Raw genomic sequence first — 18719 nt, forward strand, 5'->3', positions numbered from 1 at the left:
ACGAAACATTTTCCAAAATAGACCACATGCTAGGCCACAAAACATACCTCAATAGAATCAGGAAGATAAAAATAGTATCAACAATCTTTTCAGACCATGATGTGCTGAAGATAGAAGTGAATCACACAAAGACACCGAGAAACAAATCAAACAACTGTAAACTAAACAACTCAATGTTGAACAACAAGTGAGTCAGGAAGAAAGTCACTGTCACTGTCACTGTACTCCCATTGTTCATCGATTTGCTCGAGCGGGCCCAGTAACGTCTCCATTGGAGACTTTGTTGTTACTGTGTTTGGCATATCGAATACATCACGGGTAGCTTGCCAGGATCTGCCATGCGGGCGAGATACTCTCGGTAGCTTGCCGGGCTCTCTGAGAGGGGCGGAGGAATCGAACTCGGGTTGGCCATGTTGGCTGCATGCAAGGCAAACGCCCTACCACTGTGCTATTACTCCAGCCCAGGAAGAAAGTCAAAGATGAAATCAAAAGATACCTGGAAAAAAATGAGAATGAAGACACGGGCTAATAGAACCTATGAGACTCAGCTAAAGCCATGCTAAGAGGAAAGTTTATAGCACTGCAAACATTCCTAAGGAAGAAAGAAAGGGCCTACATAAATAACCTAACCTCACAGCTCAAGATCTTAGAAAAAGACAAACAAAAGGAACCCAAATTTGGCCGAAGGAAAGAAATAATAAAATGCAGAGCAGAGATTAACAAGATGGAAACCCAAAAAACAATCCGAAAGGTCAATGAAACCAAGAGCTGATCTTTGAGAAAATAAATAAGATTGATAAAGTACTAGCAAGCTCACAAAAAGAGAATCCTAATAAACCGAATCAGAAATGAAAATGGGGACATTACAACCGAAACCAATGAAATTCAAAAGATCATCAGATACTATTTTGAGAGTGTGTATACCACGAAACAAGAGAAATTAGAAGAAATGGATAAATTTCTGGATTCCTATAATCTCCCAAGATTGAACCAAGAAGACTTGGGATACCTGAATAGACCCATGTATATCAGAAACTTGAAGTGGTAATCAAAATTCTTCCCAAATACAAAAGCCCAGTCCCAGATGGATTCACTATGAAGAAGACCTTTTGCCAGTTCTCCTCAAGCTTTTCCGGGAAATTGAAAATACAGGAACTCTTCCAAACATCTTCAATGAGACACATATCTCCCTAATACCAAAAGCAAACAAAGACACCACCAACAAAGAAAACTATAGGCCAATATCCCTGATGAACATGGACACGAAGATCCTCAATAAAATATTAGAAAATAGAATCCAACAACTCATCAAAAAGATCATACACCACAACCAAGTGAGCTCCAGGGGATGCAAGGATGGTTTAACATTCGGAAATCAATCAACATAATTTATCAAGTCAACAAAAGTAAAGATAAAAACCATATGATCATATCAATAGACACAGAGAAAGCTTTTGAGAAAATCCAGCACTCGTTTATCATGAAAATAAAAATCTCACCAAAATGGGTTTTGAAGGAACTTTCCTCAACATCTACAACAAACCCATGGTAAGCATTATCCTCAATGGGGAAAAACTAAGGGCTTCTCTCTAAGATCAGGGACAAGGATGCCCTCTATCACCACTTCTGTGCAATACAATACTGAAAGTACTTGTAATAGTGAAGGCAAGAAAAAGACATTAAAGGCATCTACAAGAAGAAAACATCTAAACCCATCAAAAAAATTGGGTGATGAAATGAACAGAAACTTTTCCAAAGAAATCTGAATGGCTAAAAGGCACATGATAAAATGCTGTACATCACTAATCATCAGGGAGATGCAGATCAAAACAACAATGAGGTATCACCTCACACCACAGAGACTGGCCTGCATCCAAAAGAACAAAAGCAACCTGTGTTGGCGCGAATGTGGCGAGAAAGGGACTCCCCTTCACTGCTGGTGGGAATGCTGACTCATTCAGCACTTTTGGAAAACATTATGGACGATTCTCAAAAAATTAGAAATTGAGCTCCCATTTGACCCAGCTATATCACTCCTGGGACTATATCCCGGAGAGGCAAAAAAGTACAGTCTAAATGACATTTGTGCTTCTATGTTCATTGCTGCACTATTCACAATGGCCAAAAATCTGGAAAAAAACTGAGTGCCCGAGAACAGATGACTGGTTAAAGAAACTTTAGTACATCTACACAATGGAGTACTATGCAGCTGTTAGAAAAGATGAAGTCATGAAATTTACATACAAGTGGTACTACATGGAAAGTATCATGCTAAGTGAAATGAGTCAGAAAGAGAGGGACAGACATAGAAAGATTGCATTCATCTGGGGAATATAAAGTAACAAAATAGGAGACTAACACCGAAGAATAGCCGAGATAAGTACCAGGATGTTCACTCCATGGCTTGGAGGCCAGCCGCACATGCTGGGGGAGGAGGGAAGGTGGGCAGGCAGCTCAGATAGAGAGGGGAACACCAAATAAAGGGTGTTGGGAGAATCCTCCCAGGATGAGAGATGCATGCTGAAAGTAGACTATAGAATAAACATGATTGCCACTTAATGTCTCTTTTGCAAATCACAGGACCCAAAAGGAGAGAGAGAACAAAAGGGAATGCCCTGCCACAGGGGTGGGGTGGGATGGGGGAGTGGAGGGATACTGGAATCACTGGGTGTGAAGAATGGGCACTGGTGGAGGGATGGGTATTTGGTCATTGTACAACTGAAACTCAAGCACAAAATTTGTAAGTCTACAACTGTACCACATGATGTTTCACTAATAAAAAAAGGGGGGGCTTAGAACTCAACCTAACACCATGCACAAAAGTCAGATCAAAATGGATTAAAGAACTCAACTTCAGGCCAAAATCCATAAGATACATTGAAGACAAGGTCGGCAAAACCCTCCACAATATTGAGGCTAATGATATTTTCAAAGATGACACTCCACTGACCGACCAAGTGGAAACAGAGATAAACAAATATTTTAAATTAAGAAGCTTCTGCACCCCAAAAGATACAGTTACCAGAATACAAAGACAGTCTACAGAATGGGAAAGTATATTCACCCAATCCCCATCTGCTAAGGGGTTGATATCAAGGATATACAAAGCACTGGTTGAACTCCACAAGAAGAAAACATCCAACACCATCAAAATATGTGGTGATGAAATGAACAGAAACATTCTCAAAGAAGAAATCCAAATGTCTAAAAAGCACATGAGAAAATGCTGTACATCACTAATCATCAGGGAGATGCATATCAAAACAACAAAGAGATATCATCTCACACCACAGAGACTGGCCCACATCTAAAAGAATAAGGCAACTGGTGTTGGCGCAGATGTGGTGACTAAGGGACTCTCCTTCATTGCTGGTGTGAATGCCGACTGGTTCAGCCTTTTTGGAAAACATATGGAAGATTCTCAAAAAATTGGAAATTGAGCTCTCATTTGATCCAGCAATACCACTCCTGGGAATATATCCTGGAGAGGCAAAAAAGTATAATCGAAATGACATCTATACTTCTATGTTCATTATTGTGCTGTTCACAATAACCAAAATCTGAAAAAACACAAGTGCCCTAGAACAGATGACTGGTTAAAGAAACTTTGGTACATCTATGTGGGGTGGGAGTGATACTGGGATTATTGGTGGTGGAGAATGGGCACTGGTAGAGGGATGGGTACTCGATCATTGTATAATTGAAACCCAAGCACAAAAACTTGTAATGTCCACAACTGTACCTCATAGTGTTTCACTAATATAAATTCAAAAATAAATAAATAAAAAGGGACTGAATTTTTATTTGAAGCAATGTGCCCACCATTAATAACTATTAGTAATTATGGGAAATGCCATAAGAAAAATAGTGCCCCATTTAGAATGTAAGTTTAATTCCTATCTTAATTTTAAGAGTATCAAAGTTACATCCATTCTGTAAATCATTCAAAACTAACTGAATTCAGACATGATTATAGGTCTGATGGATCTATTACTCTTAGAATGAACCTTACTGCCCGCTAAGAAAACAAAATGGCAGCCAACAGATCACTCAGAACTTCAGAGGCAACCTGACTTCTTTTAATTTTTTTAATTTTTTTATCTTTATACATAGTTCATTTTATATTCAAACAATATATAAAGATGCAACCCATAAATTCAACTTTGAAAAAAAATTTTTTTACTTTACAGGAAAATAAAAACTCTATTAAAGGCACATGACCCCTTGCTTCTAAATCTGTGAAACTAGAGAAACAGCTGTTACCGGAAACCAGGTCAAGTTACACAGTACAGTGCCAATCCAGAGACACACAACGCAACTCTTACCCGACCTATCACACCAATCAAGTTAGGTCAAAATATAATTCAATATAATTATATTGAAGTATAGTTCAATATAATTAGCCCTCAATATAGGAGCCCACTATAATTTTCGGAGAGCTTAATGAAAAAAAGACAAATCAAAGTTACATAAGCATCACAGATTGTTAGTTCATTATCGTATTTTCCTTCTACAACATTAATAAAGAAAATATTTTACAGCAAAAATGTTTTCTATAACATCGAGTCAAAAGTTTTCTCAATTGTTTGTAAATACTGCAATATTTAAACAGTATGACTTTATTTTCTCAATGCACTTTTCTATTTACAACAGAATTTTTGAGACTTACTTAAGTATATCTGTCAGTAAAGGGTTTACACTGAGATATGACCTAATATCTATACTCACTTAAGCTTTGCAGATAGCAAGGCAAAAGCATCTTCAAACCTTTCGTTTGAAGGAACTAACATAAGACAAAATGAAACAATGATTTCAAAATTCCAAGACTCCAAAGGAGATTTTCCAGTGCCTGTATAAAAGTGGTTCACGGTGGGGGGATTAAGAAACGTCTTCCATGTCCACATCCTGTTGTAATTTCTGTAACATTTTTTCTTCCAGCTGCTTTCCTTTGTCTGCTATAGGGGCACGGATAAGATGGGTATTTTGCTTTACTTCCTTAGTATCCTCAACTTTCCTTAGTTCTTTATGTTTCTTCAACCTGTTCATTATAAATTTAGCTTGCCCTTTCTGCTTGATCTCTTCTACTCTCTTCATTGCATCAATCATTTTATTCCTTAGCTCTCGCTGGTACTTGATAGGTTCATTTCTTTGTTTTTCAAATTCAAATGAATTATCCACTGTAAGCTCTTTGCCGAACGCTCTCCTGAAGGCTTTCGTCCACCTGACTTTGCGAGGGTTGTGCTTCTTCTTAAAGTTTTTATGACACTTGGACTTACAGAATCTGAACACCTTGCCATCGTTGCGGACAAACATCATGCCGTGGCCGGGGTAGATGGATCCCTAGCAGAAGTAATACTTCTCGAGCCGCATGCTGTCCCTGCAGGAGGCGCCTCCGCCACCCTGACCTCTTTTTAAACTATCTTCTCAGGCTTTAGTATCTCCTTAGCAGTCAAAAATATTAGGTAATGGGGGAAAATAGTTCATTAGCAATAGTTCATGTAGCTAGAAAGATACATATCAGATAGTACTTGCCTTGCATGAGACCACCCAGATTCAATCCCTGGCACCATGTATGATCTCTCAAGGCCAGGAGTGATCACTGAGTGCAGAGCCAGAAATAATACCTGAAAATAGTCAGGTGTGCTATATACAAAACTATTAAGAAATATTCCCTTAGGTACTTTAATCAACTTTTTCTAGATGATCCGTTTATTCTCTGCCTGCACTTAACTAAGCAGAGGCTTTTTCAAGACAACCTTAATATTCATACTGATTTTGATTTGAAACTTTATTTATTGGCTTTCCTTATATTTGAAGAATATGTTCTCAACTTGCCTTAACCTAGTTATTTTCAGTGGAGAATCATAGCTTTTCTGGCACATATGTGTACTTTTACTTCTTTCAACAATCTAACATTTGCAAATTTTCTTGAAAAGTATTATGATATTTACAGATTAAACTATCCTATTGTGTTGCTAGGAAGTCTGTTCAAAGAACAATTTTTAAAAATGACCTCAAATCTTTATAACTGCTTTTTTTTCAACAGAGTGGAAACAGTCCTATGATGTCATCTTTGCCAATTACCCATATTTTTCCTCAGAGTTTGAGCTGCTGATCACTTTTCTCATCACATATTCCAATGAGGTTCATGCTCTTTTTCCTCCATTCTCTCATCCCAAATTAACTGGTTACATTTTGCCCAGCTTGTCTGAAAACACAAGAATCAAATTTTAAAATGAATTTGCTATTTGGATAAAAGTTTCCTTTTTCATGTTTGCTAAAGTTAGTAGTTAAGAATCTAGTACTTTCCATACTTAAATGTATTTCATCAATTTTCCTCTGATTTTGATTCCTCCGTGATTTTTCATGCAGTGTTAGAACCTGTAGTACTGAAAACCAAACCTCTAACAACATTAGGTAATGCAATTACAGTGGGAGTAATCTGTTTCTTTCCTGACTCCTTGTATCTATATTGATATGCTTCCATTACTGAGTTCATCCATCTGTGTCTACTTTGTATGTGTACTTACATGTATGTATGTGTTCTGTGTTCTCTGAAAGGAAAATCTTTCAATCCTTGCAAACTAAGTTTGTTGACCTTCCTAAAAATATTTCTAAATTTAAAGATTATTTAAATTAAAAAAAGGTTATTTAAATTATTTAAAACATTATTTTAATGTCATTTAATGCTTAAATGTCTTTAAATAATGTCATTATTTAATGACAGTTTTAATCAGATTGTTGGCCCAGGGGGCCATACAGCGGATAGAACATTTGTCTTGCACTCAGCCAACCCAGTTTGATCCCTGACATCCCGTATGGTTCCTCAAGCACCACCAGGAATAATTCCTGAGCCCAGAGCCAGGAGTAATAAATAACATTGCTGGGTGTGGCCAAAAGCAGAAAATCAAATTGTCAGCCAAATAAATTTTACTTCTTAGTGGCATCTTCACAGCAACTTTTCTCATGTTCTTTTAGAACATACACCTCCAACAAATGTTCTTAACCTATATTCTCTAAGCTATATAAAGTTTTGAGATGTTCCACTTCAAAAATGGAAGAATAGAGATTGCTCTTGATTAATAACGCTTGTATGTCTCTGATCAATTTTTCAAGACCTCACTTAGTTGGGTCAGTAATGAATGAAAGTTACATAACAGGGGAGACACAGTCACAGTAAGTTATACGTCGTAAATGCGCCTCCAAAAGATATGTAGTACTGATGGTCAGCTTATACAGCAATACTCTTCTAGTAACTAGTTGATTTTCTTTCTTCAGCTCCAGTAAAGACCAAACGACCAGGTCGCCGTCCCCGCCCTAAAACTACACCTAGTCCAGATGCTCCTTACTCCAAACCTGGTAAATTGAATGATTAGGGTTCTAATTAATGTAAGAAATATAATAGGCCACTGCTGGTTTAACTGCCAGTTACTAACAACATAACTGAGTTTTAGGAAGCAGAGTAGTTGATTTTTATGGTTAAGTGTTTGTGCACATTGTTTCCTGATCCCATTTATGCTTTTGAACTTAAATCTGTTTTATATTGGAGTTGTTAGATACACTGAGCTGTAAGCCCATCCTTAAGTGTAATAATAAGTGAGACACTCTAAAACTCTTCTATTGGATGCTTATCCATGGCAATGAGGTGTAATTTAATTCTTCTTGGATTTCTTTCATGGACTGTTGTTTTGATTCTCCTGCTCTGCACACAGGCATGACTGCAGTTCTGTCGTCCTATTACAATTTCATTCCATGCTTCTTTCACTTTTTTTTCCTTCTGGGTTTGAAGAACCTATCGAGCAGACTTCTGAAAGAAGTGCGTATTTAGGGAAGGTCTGTGATCTTAAATACAATGCCTGGTTCTCCACATATGTGTGTCATTCCAGCATTTGTGCCCTTGTGTTGAAATACACCACTCTTTCTCAGAATGGGGTCTTCTAGGCTATTCTGTTAGTTTGCTTAGCCTACATCTAGCAGCACTAGGGGCTTGGGGGAAGACAGTATAGTACAGGGGATCAAACTCAAGCCTCCAGGATTCAGAGCATGTGCTCAACCCATTGTCTGTGCTCCTTTTGGATTTACAAGTGGCAACATTTCATTACAGTGCCATAATTATAATTCCATTGCTTAACTCATTCAGTCTGTAAAATTTTCTTTTCAAGAGCTGCATGACATAAGGCTTCAACTCTTCATTTTCTTTGAAGTATGTTTTTAAATATGTTTAGACAATTAGAGGCACATGCTGTTCTTGATCTAAGAACCAATGCCAAATGGATTATCCCTGTCAGTTGGAACATTAGAAGTTCCCAAGCTGATGTGTTTGTTTTTACTACTGAAACAATTGTTTTTATACTCTTCTGTTTGATTATAATTACTTCATTATCATTTCTCATCATTTAAAATTAATCTGTCTCTGCTTTAGAAAATTCAGAAATCCAGAAACATATAGCTTTGTTCCTCTTTTAAAATTTCAAATGTTTAAGGGTAATTTTCCAGGTCAACCACTAAACAAATGTCATGACTTTTATGTTGCCATTTCTATACTGAAGAAACCCACCTATTAAATATAACTATCATGTTATTCATTTTTAATTTACTTATATAGAAAAAAGTCTTATTTTAGTTCTCATAACAGTACCAGTGGAACCTCTTGGATATTTTTTTTTTAAATTTCCTTTTAGAAAAATTTGTAAAATATGAATGTATTTCCCACTCTTCCCACACCCTAGAAGTTAATTTTTGTTAAGTTTTAGATATATAGTAACTTTGCTTAGATATATGTTTTATTAAAGTAATAGCAGCAACTATGATCTTTATGCTAATTTTTATACTTTTTTTTAGCACAAAAACCATCTGCACTACCTGAAACTATACATATATCAGATGCACCTCAAATACAAACTGGTAATCACTGCTTTCAGTGCTTTGATCTATAGCTAGGAAAACAGTATAAAAAGGCATTAATCTTTACATTCATACTTCTACCACAGCACTAATTGTTGCTCCTTTTTCCCCTTCAGATTTAAAACCACCAAAGCAATTCCTTCCTAAACCCCAAATCACTACAAAACCAGATATGTCACCAACTGAGTCCGGTAAACATAATTTTCAATACTTTAATTTAAGAAGATTTTCCTTTAGGGTGGCACTGAAATTATAACCAACATGTAATATCAAATATGGAAATCCAAATAACATGGTTTTATTCCTTGTCTTCTCAACATAGTCACTCTTTTAAGTTTTAAGTGCTAAATGAATGGATCACTGTATAGTAAACTAACATATTTTACATGGTAGTATTCCAGTAGACTCTATTTTCTTAAACCAGTGGTGAGATTTAGTCTCTGAATTCATGTTTGTGATGCACAGAAGTCTGATTTACTGGATGAACAACATACTTGAAAGTGATTTTAGCAGCCATTACTAAGCAGTGCTGCAGAGGCTTACTGTATTCTTTCGTAATAGACACAATTGAAAAAGACTCGATCAAGAATTGACTCCTCGGGTCTGGAGCGATAATACAGTGGGTAGGGTGTTTGCCTTGCTCACGGCTGACCTGGGTCCGATTCCCAGCATCCTATATGATCCTCTGAGCACTGCCAGGAGTAATTCCTGAGTGCAAAGCCAGGAGTAAACCCTGTGCATTGCCAGGTGTGACCCAAAAACCTCCCCAAAAAATTGACTCCTCTTAGATAATCGATTGGCATTTTAAACAGTATCTATTAGTTGAGATATTACCTACCAAGAAAGCTAATCTTATAAAAGTTCTGAAAGCTCAATTATTTTGCCACTAAAATTTTCTTCTAAGAGTCTATCTAATGTAAAATTATGATTTACTAGGAGCATGTCATAAAAGTCAGTCAAGAAAGTGATTTATGTAAAGTTATTAAGGCTTTGGAAGTTCTGAATTAAGCATTATTGAGCCCCTGATATTTAGTGTTTCTTATTATGTCTATTTTTATGACACAGTCTTTGAGCCTGTTACATTTGAGGTGGATTCTTCTTCCATGCACATAGGTAACAATTTTTTATTGGTCAATTTTGTGTGTGTGTGTGTGTGCTTGCTTCCCTTCTCTGTCATCTGTATTCTCTTTTGCAATGATCATCATCCATCATATCTTTTATTCATTTTCAAAATTATTTACAATTCTCAAAAGGGATCTTTCTTAACAACATTAGGTGTTCTTACATCTGCAGCTCTACTTACAGCTCCTAAATTCTGCTTTCTTCGATCATATTCAAAGTCATTTATATTGCTTGAAGCACTTGATGCTGTCAAGAGTCACACGTGCTCACTTCATCCAGTCTTCAAATCAGAAAGTTTTTGAGAGCACTGCTTTCATTTGGAAAAGGAGCAATGAAAACTAAAAAAACTGCTGGGTCATAATTGTCTCTTTCTCATAAGTGTCTTTTTTCTTTCTTGATATCATGCCACTCAAATGCAACTGGACATTTCTTTTGACAAATTCATCTTGTGATACTGAATTCCAAACAAAAAAGGGATCTTATCCCCTTTAAATTTTGTTTGAAGGTTTCTACTTTGAATCTTGTTTTGTTCTCATTGTTCTGGCTCTTCCCATCTCTACTGCATGTCATATTTTTATTAGTTTATGCTCTAATGTAACTTTATAATGTGATACCTTGGAGAATCAGAGAAAAAATAATCTCCATGTAAGTGTTCAATAGGTATTCAATGATCAGCTGTCTTACTATTAAATTCAATCCAGGATTTAATGAAAATTAATTTTAACCACTAATTTAAAACCAAAGAGTTGGAATTCTTAGTTTTATACATGTATCATTTGATTGTTTCAGAATATTGTAGAATTGCAGAAATCCTCTTTTTTCCTAGATTAAAAAATGAATTATTTTCAGCTATTCTTAATCTTCTTCATTGTGTTTCTAATTTTAAAAGAAGGAACAGAATGATAGTAAAGAGGGTAAGGCATTTTCCTTGCATGTGCCTGACCTGGGTTTGATTCCCAGCACACCCTATAGTCCCTTGAGCCTGAAGGACTGATTTCTGAGCACAAAGCCAGGAAAAAGCCTGAGCACACCAGGTGAAGGCCCCCGCAAACAAAATGCCCCCTGCAAAAAAAGTCAGAAAAATGATCTCTTAATATCTATTTGACGTAAAGGAACATATGAACGAAAATTATCAACATTGTTTAGAAGTGATGGGCTGGAGCGATAGCACAGCGGGTAGGGCGTTTGCCTTACAAGCGGCCAACATGGCCGACCCGAGTTCGATTCCTCCGCCCCTCTCGGAGAGCCCGGCAAGCTACCGAGAGTATTCGATATGCCAGACACAGTAACAACAAAGTCTCCAATGGAGACATTACTGGGCCCGCTCCAGCAAATCGACGATCAACGGGAGGGCCTTTACCTTTACCTTTTAGAAGTGATGTGGGGTAGAATAATGAAAATAAATGAAAGATACTAACCCAGCAGTGTCACGTTTATTATGGAGAGAACACAGAAGCTTATCTTTTGCATAGTTTATCACAGATTTCCAAAAGGTTGATTAAGAATATTTGAAAACTGGGGCTGGAGCGATAGCACAGCAGGTAGGGCATTTGCCTTACATGCAGCCGACCCGGGTTCAATTTCCAGCATCTCATATGGTCCCCTGAGCACCACCAGGAGTGAGTCCTGAGTGCAGAGCCAGGAGTAACCCCTGAGCTTTGCTGGGTGTGATTCAAAAAGCAAAAAAAAAAAAAAAAATTAAAAACATTCTCACCATCACCCCATCACCAACTCTTAAAACAAATATTAATAATGGTGGTAAAGAGGGCAGAGAGATAGTACAGCAGCTAGGGTGCTTGACTTGCATGCAGCCAAGTGGGTTCAATCCCCAGCACTTCATCTGGTGCTTTGAGCACTGTCAGGAGTTATTCCTGATCACTACCAGGTAAATAATAGCAGTAGTAAATAATAATAATAGTGATAAAACTTTTAAAATACTGACCAAAATTTCCTAATAGGTTTTCTTAGTAATTTAAAGTAAAAATCAGACAACTAAGAGATTTTTAGATTCACATTTCTAATATAGTAAAAATCAAAAAATTAAACACATGGGAAAAATTAGAAACTCTTCCTTAACCTCATAGTGATAACAAACTGCAAATTATATCTGTTTTGTGAGATAGATGATTATCAGAGACCAGCCATTATTAGAGAATTGTTTCTCCAACATTCAGAAATGCCTTTCAAACATTACAGAGTTAAGGAGGTTCTTTTCAAGATCATTTTCCTTTTCCTGTGTTTCTTTAATATCAATTATTTATTTTATTGCTTTTTGTCAGTTGCTGCTACAGACATTGAATCTTTAACTTTAACAACTGAGGCTCCCTGGACACCGCTGGGTAATGATCTTCCATGTTTTAATCTGGTGCTTTTCCTACTTACTGATCACCAGTCCAGTCCACATCAATCTCAGTAAAGGAATTTTCCATTTCATAATATTTTCTCATTATCTCATACGATTCAACTATATTCTCCATTTTTAATGTAGTAAATATGTTTAAATACATTACTTAGATTACGAGTAAGCCTGTATACTACTAATGCCAAGCATCTGTATTTAATTTTTTCTAGTTTACTAATACTTTACAGAGCCAGAAATTCTGCTTATTGCTCTGCATTAAGGCTGTTTCAAATATAGTTAGGAGTCTGTGACTCCATAATTATCTGCTGTAACTATATGGGCATCAATAGAGAGTTGTTTTGAGGTTTGTAGGAGATTTTTATTGTCTGCCAATGATTTTAAGTATAAAATGTACTTATTTTAACAATATGCAGAGGAATATATGCCTAAGCCAGGAATTTTCTCAGTATATTCTTCCAGCATAGTTGAGACTGTTTCCTTCTCTGTAATATAAATGTATTAAGACTTCCTTTTGAGTCAGAGCTTTGAAAATCCTGTACCAGCAATAATAACAATTTTTGGAATTATTAAGCTTCTTTATGCTTTCTCAAGAGAACTATCAATATATATGGGCCTCTACCTCAGTTTTTTGCATATGGATAGCAAACAAATCTTTCTAGGCAAAATTTCAAGATTTCTCAAGATTTGTCTTGAGACAAATTTCTCAAGATTCAAGAAGACCTGGCAGAAAAAGATTTTAATGTTTAAGATTAGAGCAAAGTTGTTGGAAATCATATTAAGAAACTAGCACTATATGTGAGCTTTTCTTTAGTTTCTGAAATTATAAGAAAATATTAATCAGTTTCATTTCTTTAGTTCCAAAAACAACCCCAAAAATAAGAACACGTCGTCCCCGCCCTGACCGTAAAACCACACCAAACCCAGAGATACCTCAGAGCAAACTAGGTAAATATGGTTCCTGGTACCTGTGGAAATCCTTTATGTGTGATATTGGGATGTAGTTTATTTTGCCATCTAGGTTACTCTTAAAGTGAAGACTCAGGTCATAGAATGTAGCTGCAATGAGCAGATTATTACAGCGAACCCCGGTAACTTAAGTTATGTGGCACCTGTGTCTGTTATCAGCTTCTCTGACCAGTTTATTTACTTATTTTATCTTTGATTCTTAATAAATTTTTTTCTTGCTAGCAGATTGAGTTCAATTGGTTCCACACTCTTGTAAGTGCCATGTCAGCATTTGTATGGGACTGCTTAGAGATAATAAGTGACCTGGGTTGGCTGAAAAAAGAAAATAGTTGCTGAATGAGTGGTTTGTAAATAAACATATAGGAATGTAGTTGAAAGTAACATATTTATTGAGTTTTGCCAAATGCTAGGCACAGACTTAATCTCTTAAATAAAAGATCCTTGGATTGTTAGACTTATGTGGACCTGAAATGTAGAAAGTTTGTAAGTTTGTTGACTATATAGGCAAGAATGGCATAAACAGGTCAGAAAGTGTTCACATGTATGGATGAGAGCAGGATGGAAATTTAAAATGAAAGTCAATTGTAGAAAGGAGAAAGCTTCACTCAGCTTGTTCCAGACTTGTTGGTCATTGATGCTGCTTTTCAATGGGTCCATGAAGAGGGCCTTGAATGCCTTACTTCAGTGATTAGATTTGAGTCAATTGACTGTAGTACTGTCTCCTATCCTCCTCTGTGAGGTGTTTGTATGCTTATACCAAGGATCCACTGATGAGTTTTGCCGATTACTGATACTCTGGTTCCTGCTCTTTTTTTTTATGTCTTTGTTTGGATAGAAGTTTGGAGTTATTCCCAACACAGAAGAGCATTTGATTATTCATTATACCAGCTACTTAAATATATAAACAATTTTTCAACCTATTTAATTCAGAGATTTGTTTTCCATTTTATTATGTTGCCATATATCTACTTGAAATTATTCATTTCTAATAATTATTAAGAATTGTTATTGGATATCCAAAGGGTCTTCTAGGTAGAGTTTTCTCTTATTTAATTTGTAGCTAATAATGGGGAGTTATAATTTAAATAACTCGTTAATTAAAATAGGTATCTTTGTGCCCTTTGAGTCTTAAGAAAAAATTGGTTATTAAATTTATTAAATCACTTTTAAAGTTGTATACTTCATATTTAAGAGTTTAATCACACTTTAGTCATTTAATATTTTTTGATTTTGATTTCTTGACACAGACCCTCAACCTATTACTCCTGGGACATATGTAGGTAATGATCCTTTTTGTCATTCAGCAAGTAATTTTTATTATTCACTGTCAGGCTTATCTATGATGCTATGTAGAGGATGATTGCCATTTGTTTTCATTCAGTTACATATAATATTTTTAAATTCTTTATTAATGACTTTATTTTCAATGGAAATATAGATGGACTTAATTCAATCTATCTATCTCAGTTCATATCTTCATCATGCTGATCTGAGTCTCTATTCAGATAGTACCATATGTTACAGCTAAGACACAAATGATTTTCTTTATATCCCTTAGACAACCAATACAGTACTTATTATGATGCAATTGAGTATCCGTAAACATCTCATTCTGTGTATTAAAGTTCCATTTAATTGTTTTATTTTGTTTATGTTTCAGCAAATTTCCTATACTTTAGTAGTTACCAGGTGGAAATTGGCCCAAACCTAGTCATTTTAAATTATAAGTGAATGCTCTAGAGTAGTTTGAACCTCTCATTGTCATTGTTGTTTAGCAGCAATTTGTAACCACATTTTGAATTAGGTACAATTTTTGTTAAATGATTTAATTTTTTGTTAACTATCATTTTTTTAACTTTTTGTATAATTTATATTTCTGTGTATCTCTGGTTATAAAATGATTCTAGTAATATGTTATTAAAGAAAAAATTTCAACCAAAGTAACCCCTTTATCCACTCAAAGAAATTCTGACAAGTTTAAAAAAAATCTTAAAACCATATCACAACATGCTTTTCAGAGTTTATGGAGCACAAACACTATATTAATCCTAACTTTTCTTTCTTCAGCTCCAACAACAACCACAATTACAACCACAAAGAAACCCCGACGTCCCCGTCCCCGTCCTAAACCTAAAACCACACCCCAACCAGAAGTATCTGAGACCAAACTGGGTAAATATGTGGTTTCTGCTTTACAGAATCTAAACAACTTATCCTAGTTGGGACCCCAAATTTTATTCACCAAAATGGACACATTCTGTATAAAATTAAAAGTAAGGGCTACTAATTATGGGGATGAACAGCTTTTATTTCCTGTTCTGGAATATTCTCCATCAACAATTATTTACTAGCTTACTAGTTGTTCTCATTCATGTATGAAAGATACTATTCTCAATGAATCATTGAGCCAACACAATTAAAGTCAACTACTTTTATTAATCCTCTAATATACCCATAATCACATTAGTGACTGGGGCACATATCAAAAGGAAGTATGTTTTATTTCCCAGTTTGTATCACAGTTATAGTTAAATGCTACTCTTGCATAATAAGAAAGGTAAAAAAAATAACAAGGCACCACACTATGTGAATGCAAAATAATTTATCCAGTTATAGGAAAGTTTTATGCTAAGATCCTAGTAAATATTTTGAATAGAGAAAGATCTGGAACAATTAGGGAAAAAATCCGTACAGAATTTAATGAGTGGGAAGATGATGGAAAACAGTTTGAGAAGCAGGAAATGTATTGAAGTTGATGTCCCAGAGAATGACCTGTTGCTCTCCCATTAAAGTGGGCCCCTGGGATAAATTTAATTAAGGCTGAGATTCTATTCATGAGCTTAAATTTCTTGAGATGGGTTTCAATGATATTTCTTTTTCTGTACAAATTATGCATTTTCTATTCTTAGAACAAAAAGATGCTGCATCTGATAGGATACCACAACACTGAGATGTTGTTTCTCACCTTATTATATTGAAAGTCATTATTTTCCGTGAGATTTAGTCTCCCAGTAAGCATAGGCTGATATTTCTTTTGGGCATCCTTCTATGTGTGGTGAACAGACCCTAGGGTGCCCTGCCACCCATTCTCACCTCCCTACATCATTCCTATATTTCTGCCTCTTATGGGGTTCAAGACTCTAAGTAATCCATCTTTTCCCTCTTCTGTTGCCCACTCCTCTTTAGAAACCTTAGAATCATCATTTTTACTGGTAAGATGAATTTTGTGACTCACAAAAATCTTTTGTGGTTTCTTTTATTGCTTTTGATCAGTTCCTCCCACAATCTTTGAACCAGTTGTTCTTAGAACTGAGGCTCCTCCGGCGGCAACACTAGGTAATGGCATGTCCTCCAGTCTGTCTGCATCAGCTTTCTGTTCATTTCCCATCCATTTCATCATTGTTATCATCATAGCTTCATTGTTGTCACCATCACAGCTTCTTCTGCTTCATGAGACTGATGTCATAATAATCATTCAATACTTCAGTACTTCTTAACTAGTTTTGCTAAAAAGTGCTGTTACAACTGATTTGTTTTCATGAGAAATAGTATGAGCTTAAGTCATTATCCATATCTGCAGTGTAATACTATTGAATTTGTGGCTTCTCATCCCTCATGTAATTGCTTAATCATATTCTTTATTGCTGAGTTTCAAACATAAACAGTGGGGATTGGGGGTGAGGGTATCTATCCTTGCTCAAAGTTAAGTGCATTGTCATCGTTTCCTATTATATGACATAATTATTGTGAGGGTGTAAATGCCTACATTTTTTACTATCTCCATGATTCTGATTTTATTTTTCTTTTGGTAATAAGAAATTTCTTTTATTATTTTTTGAAAGAAAGATCTGGACCCATCGCCACTAGAATTCAGCAAGATTTGGGAGTGTTTTATTATCCAAAAATTCCTTTGAGAGTCTCCTTGAAATATCCTTGAACTCATGTGTCTGTATAATTTTTGTTTTTCAGAGAAATATAAATTATATTAAGATGCACTTGTTAAAGAGGGGAAAATATTTTAAACTCAAGAGAAAAAGTTCCTGAAACTTAAGGAATTTTAATTAGTATAATCTTATCCACAACTTCTGAAATTAAAAGTACCCTATTAAAAATATTAAGAGCACCCCATTAGGGGGCTAGAGCTCTAGCAAAGTGGGTAAGGTGTTTGCCTTGCACACAGCCAACCCAGGTTCGATTCCCAGCATCCCATATATTCCCCTGAATACCACCAGAGGTAATTCCTGAGTGCAGAGGCAGGAGTAAACCCTGCGCATTGCCAGGTGTGACCCAAAAAGAAAAAAAAGCACCCCATTAACCTGATATTTTCTTCTATTAGCTACCAATGTGCCTCCAAGAACTCGTCGCCCACGTCCCAGGCCTAAAACCACATCAAGGCCTGAAGCCTCTCAGACTGAAATGGGTAAATGTGCAAATCTGGTTGGAAAATACAGAAAGCTCTTTCCAATGGGGTCCAGGAAACCAGAGGCAGTTAGAGGCAGCAGCTGCTTCCACACCAGAACAAACAATACAGATATGGTTAGAGAGGCTTCACTTGGTAACCAAATTCATTATGCTTTAGAATCTTCTCTTAAAATACCTATTCGACTTCCCATTTGACAATAACCATGAAAGTTTAGATAATTTAAGAAACTAGAGCAGCTACAGAATAAACACATTTAGACATAAAACAATTATTATCCCTATAAAAATTAAGTAAATCATGATTAAGAACTAGTGTGAGATTCAGTAAATGTATTCTATAAAGATCGAGAGAGTAAATAATTGGAGCTTGTGGGCTGTATAGTCTATTTTTCATATTCTTGTTCTTTTTTTCTTTTCTTTTTCTATACCCACTTGAAAATGGAAACATCATTCTTAGCTCTCGAGGCTGAATGGAAATAATTTATGGACAAGAATCAGGATTGGCTATAATACTTAGGCATATTTTAACTTTAAAATCAATATATATTTCTAGAGCTGGAACAAGAGGGATGGAAAAAGTCCAGAAAGTATGGACTATATGTGAAGGTCAACTAGAAGTAGAAATGTCTCTGATGGCACCCATGTTCAGATCAGAATATTTTGTTGAGATTATGCATATAAAAGGAATCCATGGGATCAGATGGGAATGATTTTTTTTAATGTCGAAGTTAAATCTAGGACATTGGATTTCATATAAAAATCATCACGCTATCCATGGGCATTTCCTTGCCATCTTACATACCGAATGCCTGCCCCTTTTTATGTTCTCTTAAGTAACCCATCTGGTCAAAGATTATGTTTTCTTTTCAATGATCAGTTTTCAACAAGATACATATGATCTACAAGATAGGCATATTACTTAGAGTAACATCATCAAAAGTGA

The 18719-nt window shown here is 35.8% G+C and overlaps 2 protein-coding genes across 17 annotated transcripts in view; one reads left to right on the forward strand and one right to left on the reverse strand.

The window, feature by feature from the left end:
• ABI3BP (ABI family member 3 binding protein) overlaps window positions 1-18719 on the forward strand; it is a 257618-nt gene that overhangs the window by 168035 nt on the left and 70864 nt on the right. For 10 of the 16 annotated variants that reach the window (XM_056109092.1, XM_056109100.1, XM_056109096.1 and 7 more), the window contains 10 exons: window positions 7279-7359; window positions 8842-8904; window positions 9021-9095; window positions 9970-10017; window positions 12306-12365; window positions 13244-13333; window positions 14602-14634; window positions 15422-15526; window positions 16628-16690; window positions 17691-17774. In XM_056109092.1, coding sequence (XP_055965067.1) covers window positions 7279-7359; window positions 8842-8904; window positions 9021-9095; window positions 9970-10017; window positions 12306-12365; window positions 13244-13333; window positions 14602-14634; window positions 15422-15526; window positions 16628-16690; window positions 17691-17774 — 702 coding nt within the window. The remainder of the gene's footprint in view (window positions 1-7278; window positions 7360-8841; window positions 8905-9020; window positions 9096-9969; window positions 10018-12305; window positions 12366-13243; window positions 13334-14601; window positions 14635-15421; window positions 15527-16627; window positions 16691-17690; window positions 17775-18719) is intronic. The other 6 variants (XM_056109108.1, XM_056109109.1, XM_056109103.1 and 3 more) reach the window with 5 other exon arrangements.
• LOC130018411 (probable ribosome biogenesis protein RLP24) lies at window positions 4576-5385 on the reverse strand. The gene has a single exon (XM_056109114.1). It carries the CDS (start codon window positions 5314-5316, stop codon window positions 4879-4881), a length of 438 nt encoding a protein of 145 aa, XP_055965089.1. The 5' UTR covers window positions 5317-5385; the 3' UTR covers window positions 4576-4878.

The sequence above is a fragment of the Sorex fumeus genome, unplaced genomic scaffold (assembly GCF_029834395.1).
Source record: "Sorex fumeus unplaced genomic scaffold, SorFum_2.1 ptg000265l, whole genome shotgun sequence".
Taxonomy (NCBI): domain Eukaryota; kingdom Metazoa; phylum Chordata; class Mammalia; order Eulipotyphla; family Soricidae; genus Sorex; species Sorex fumeus.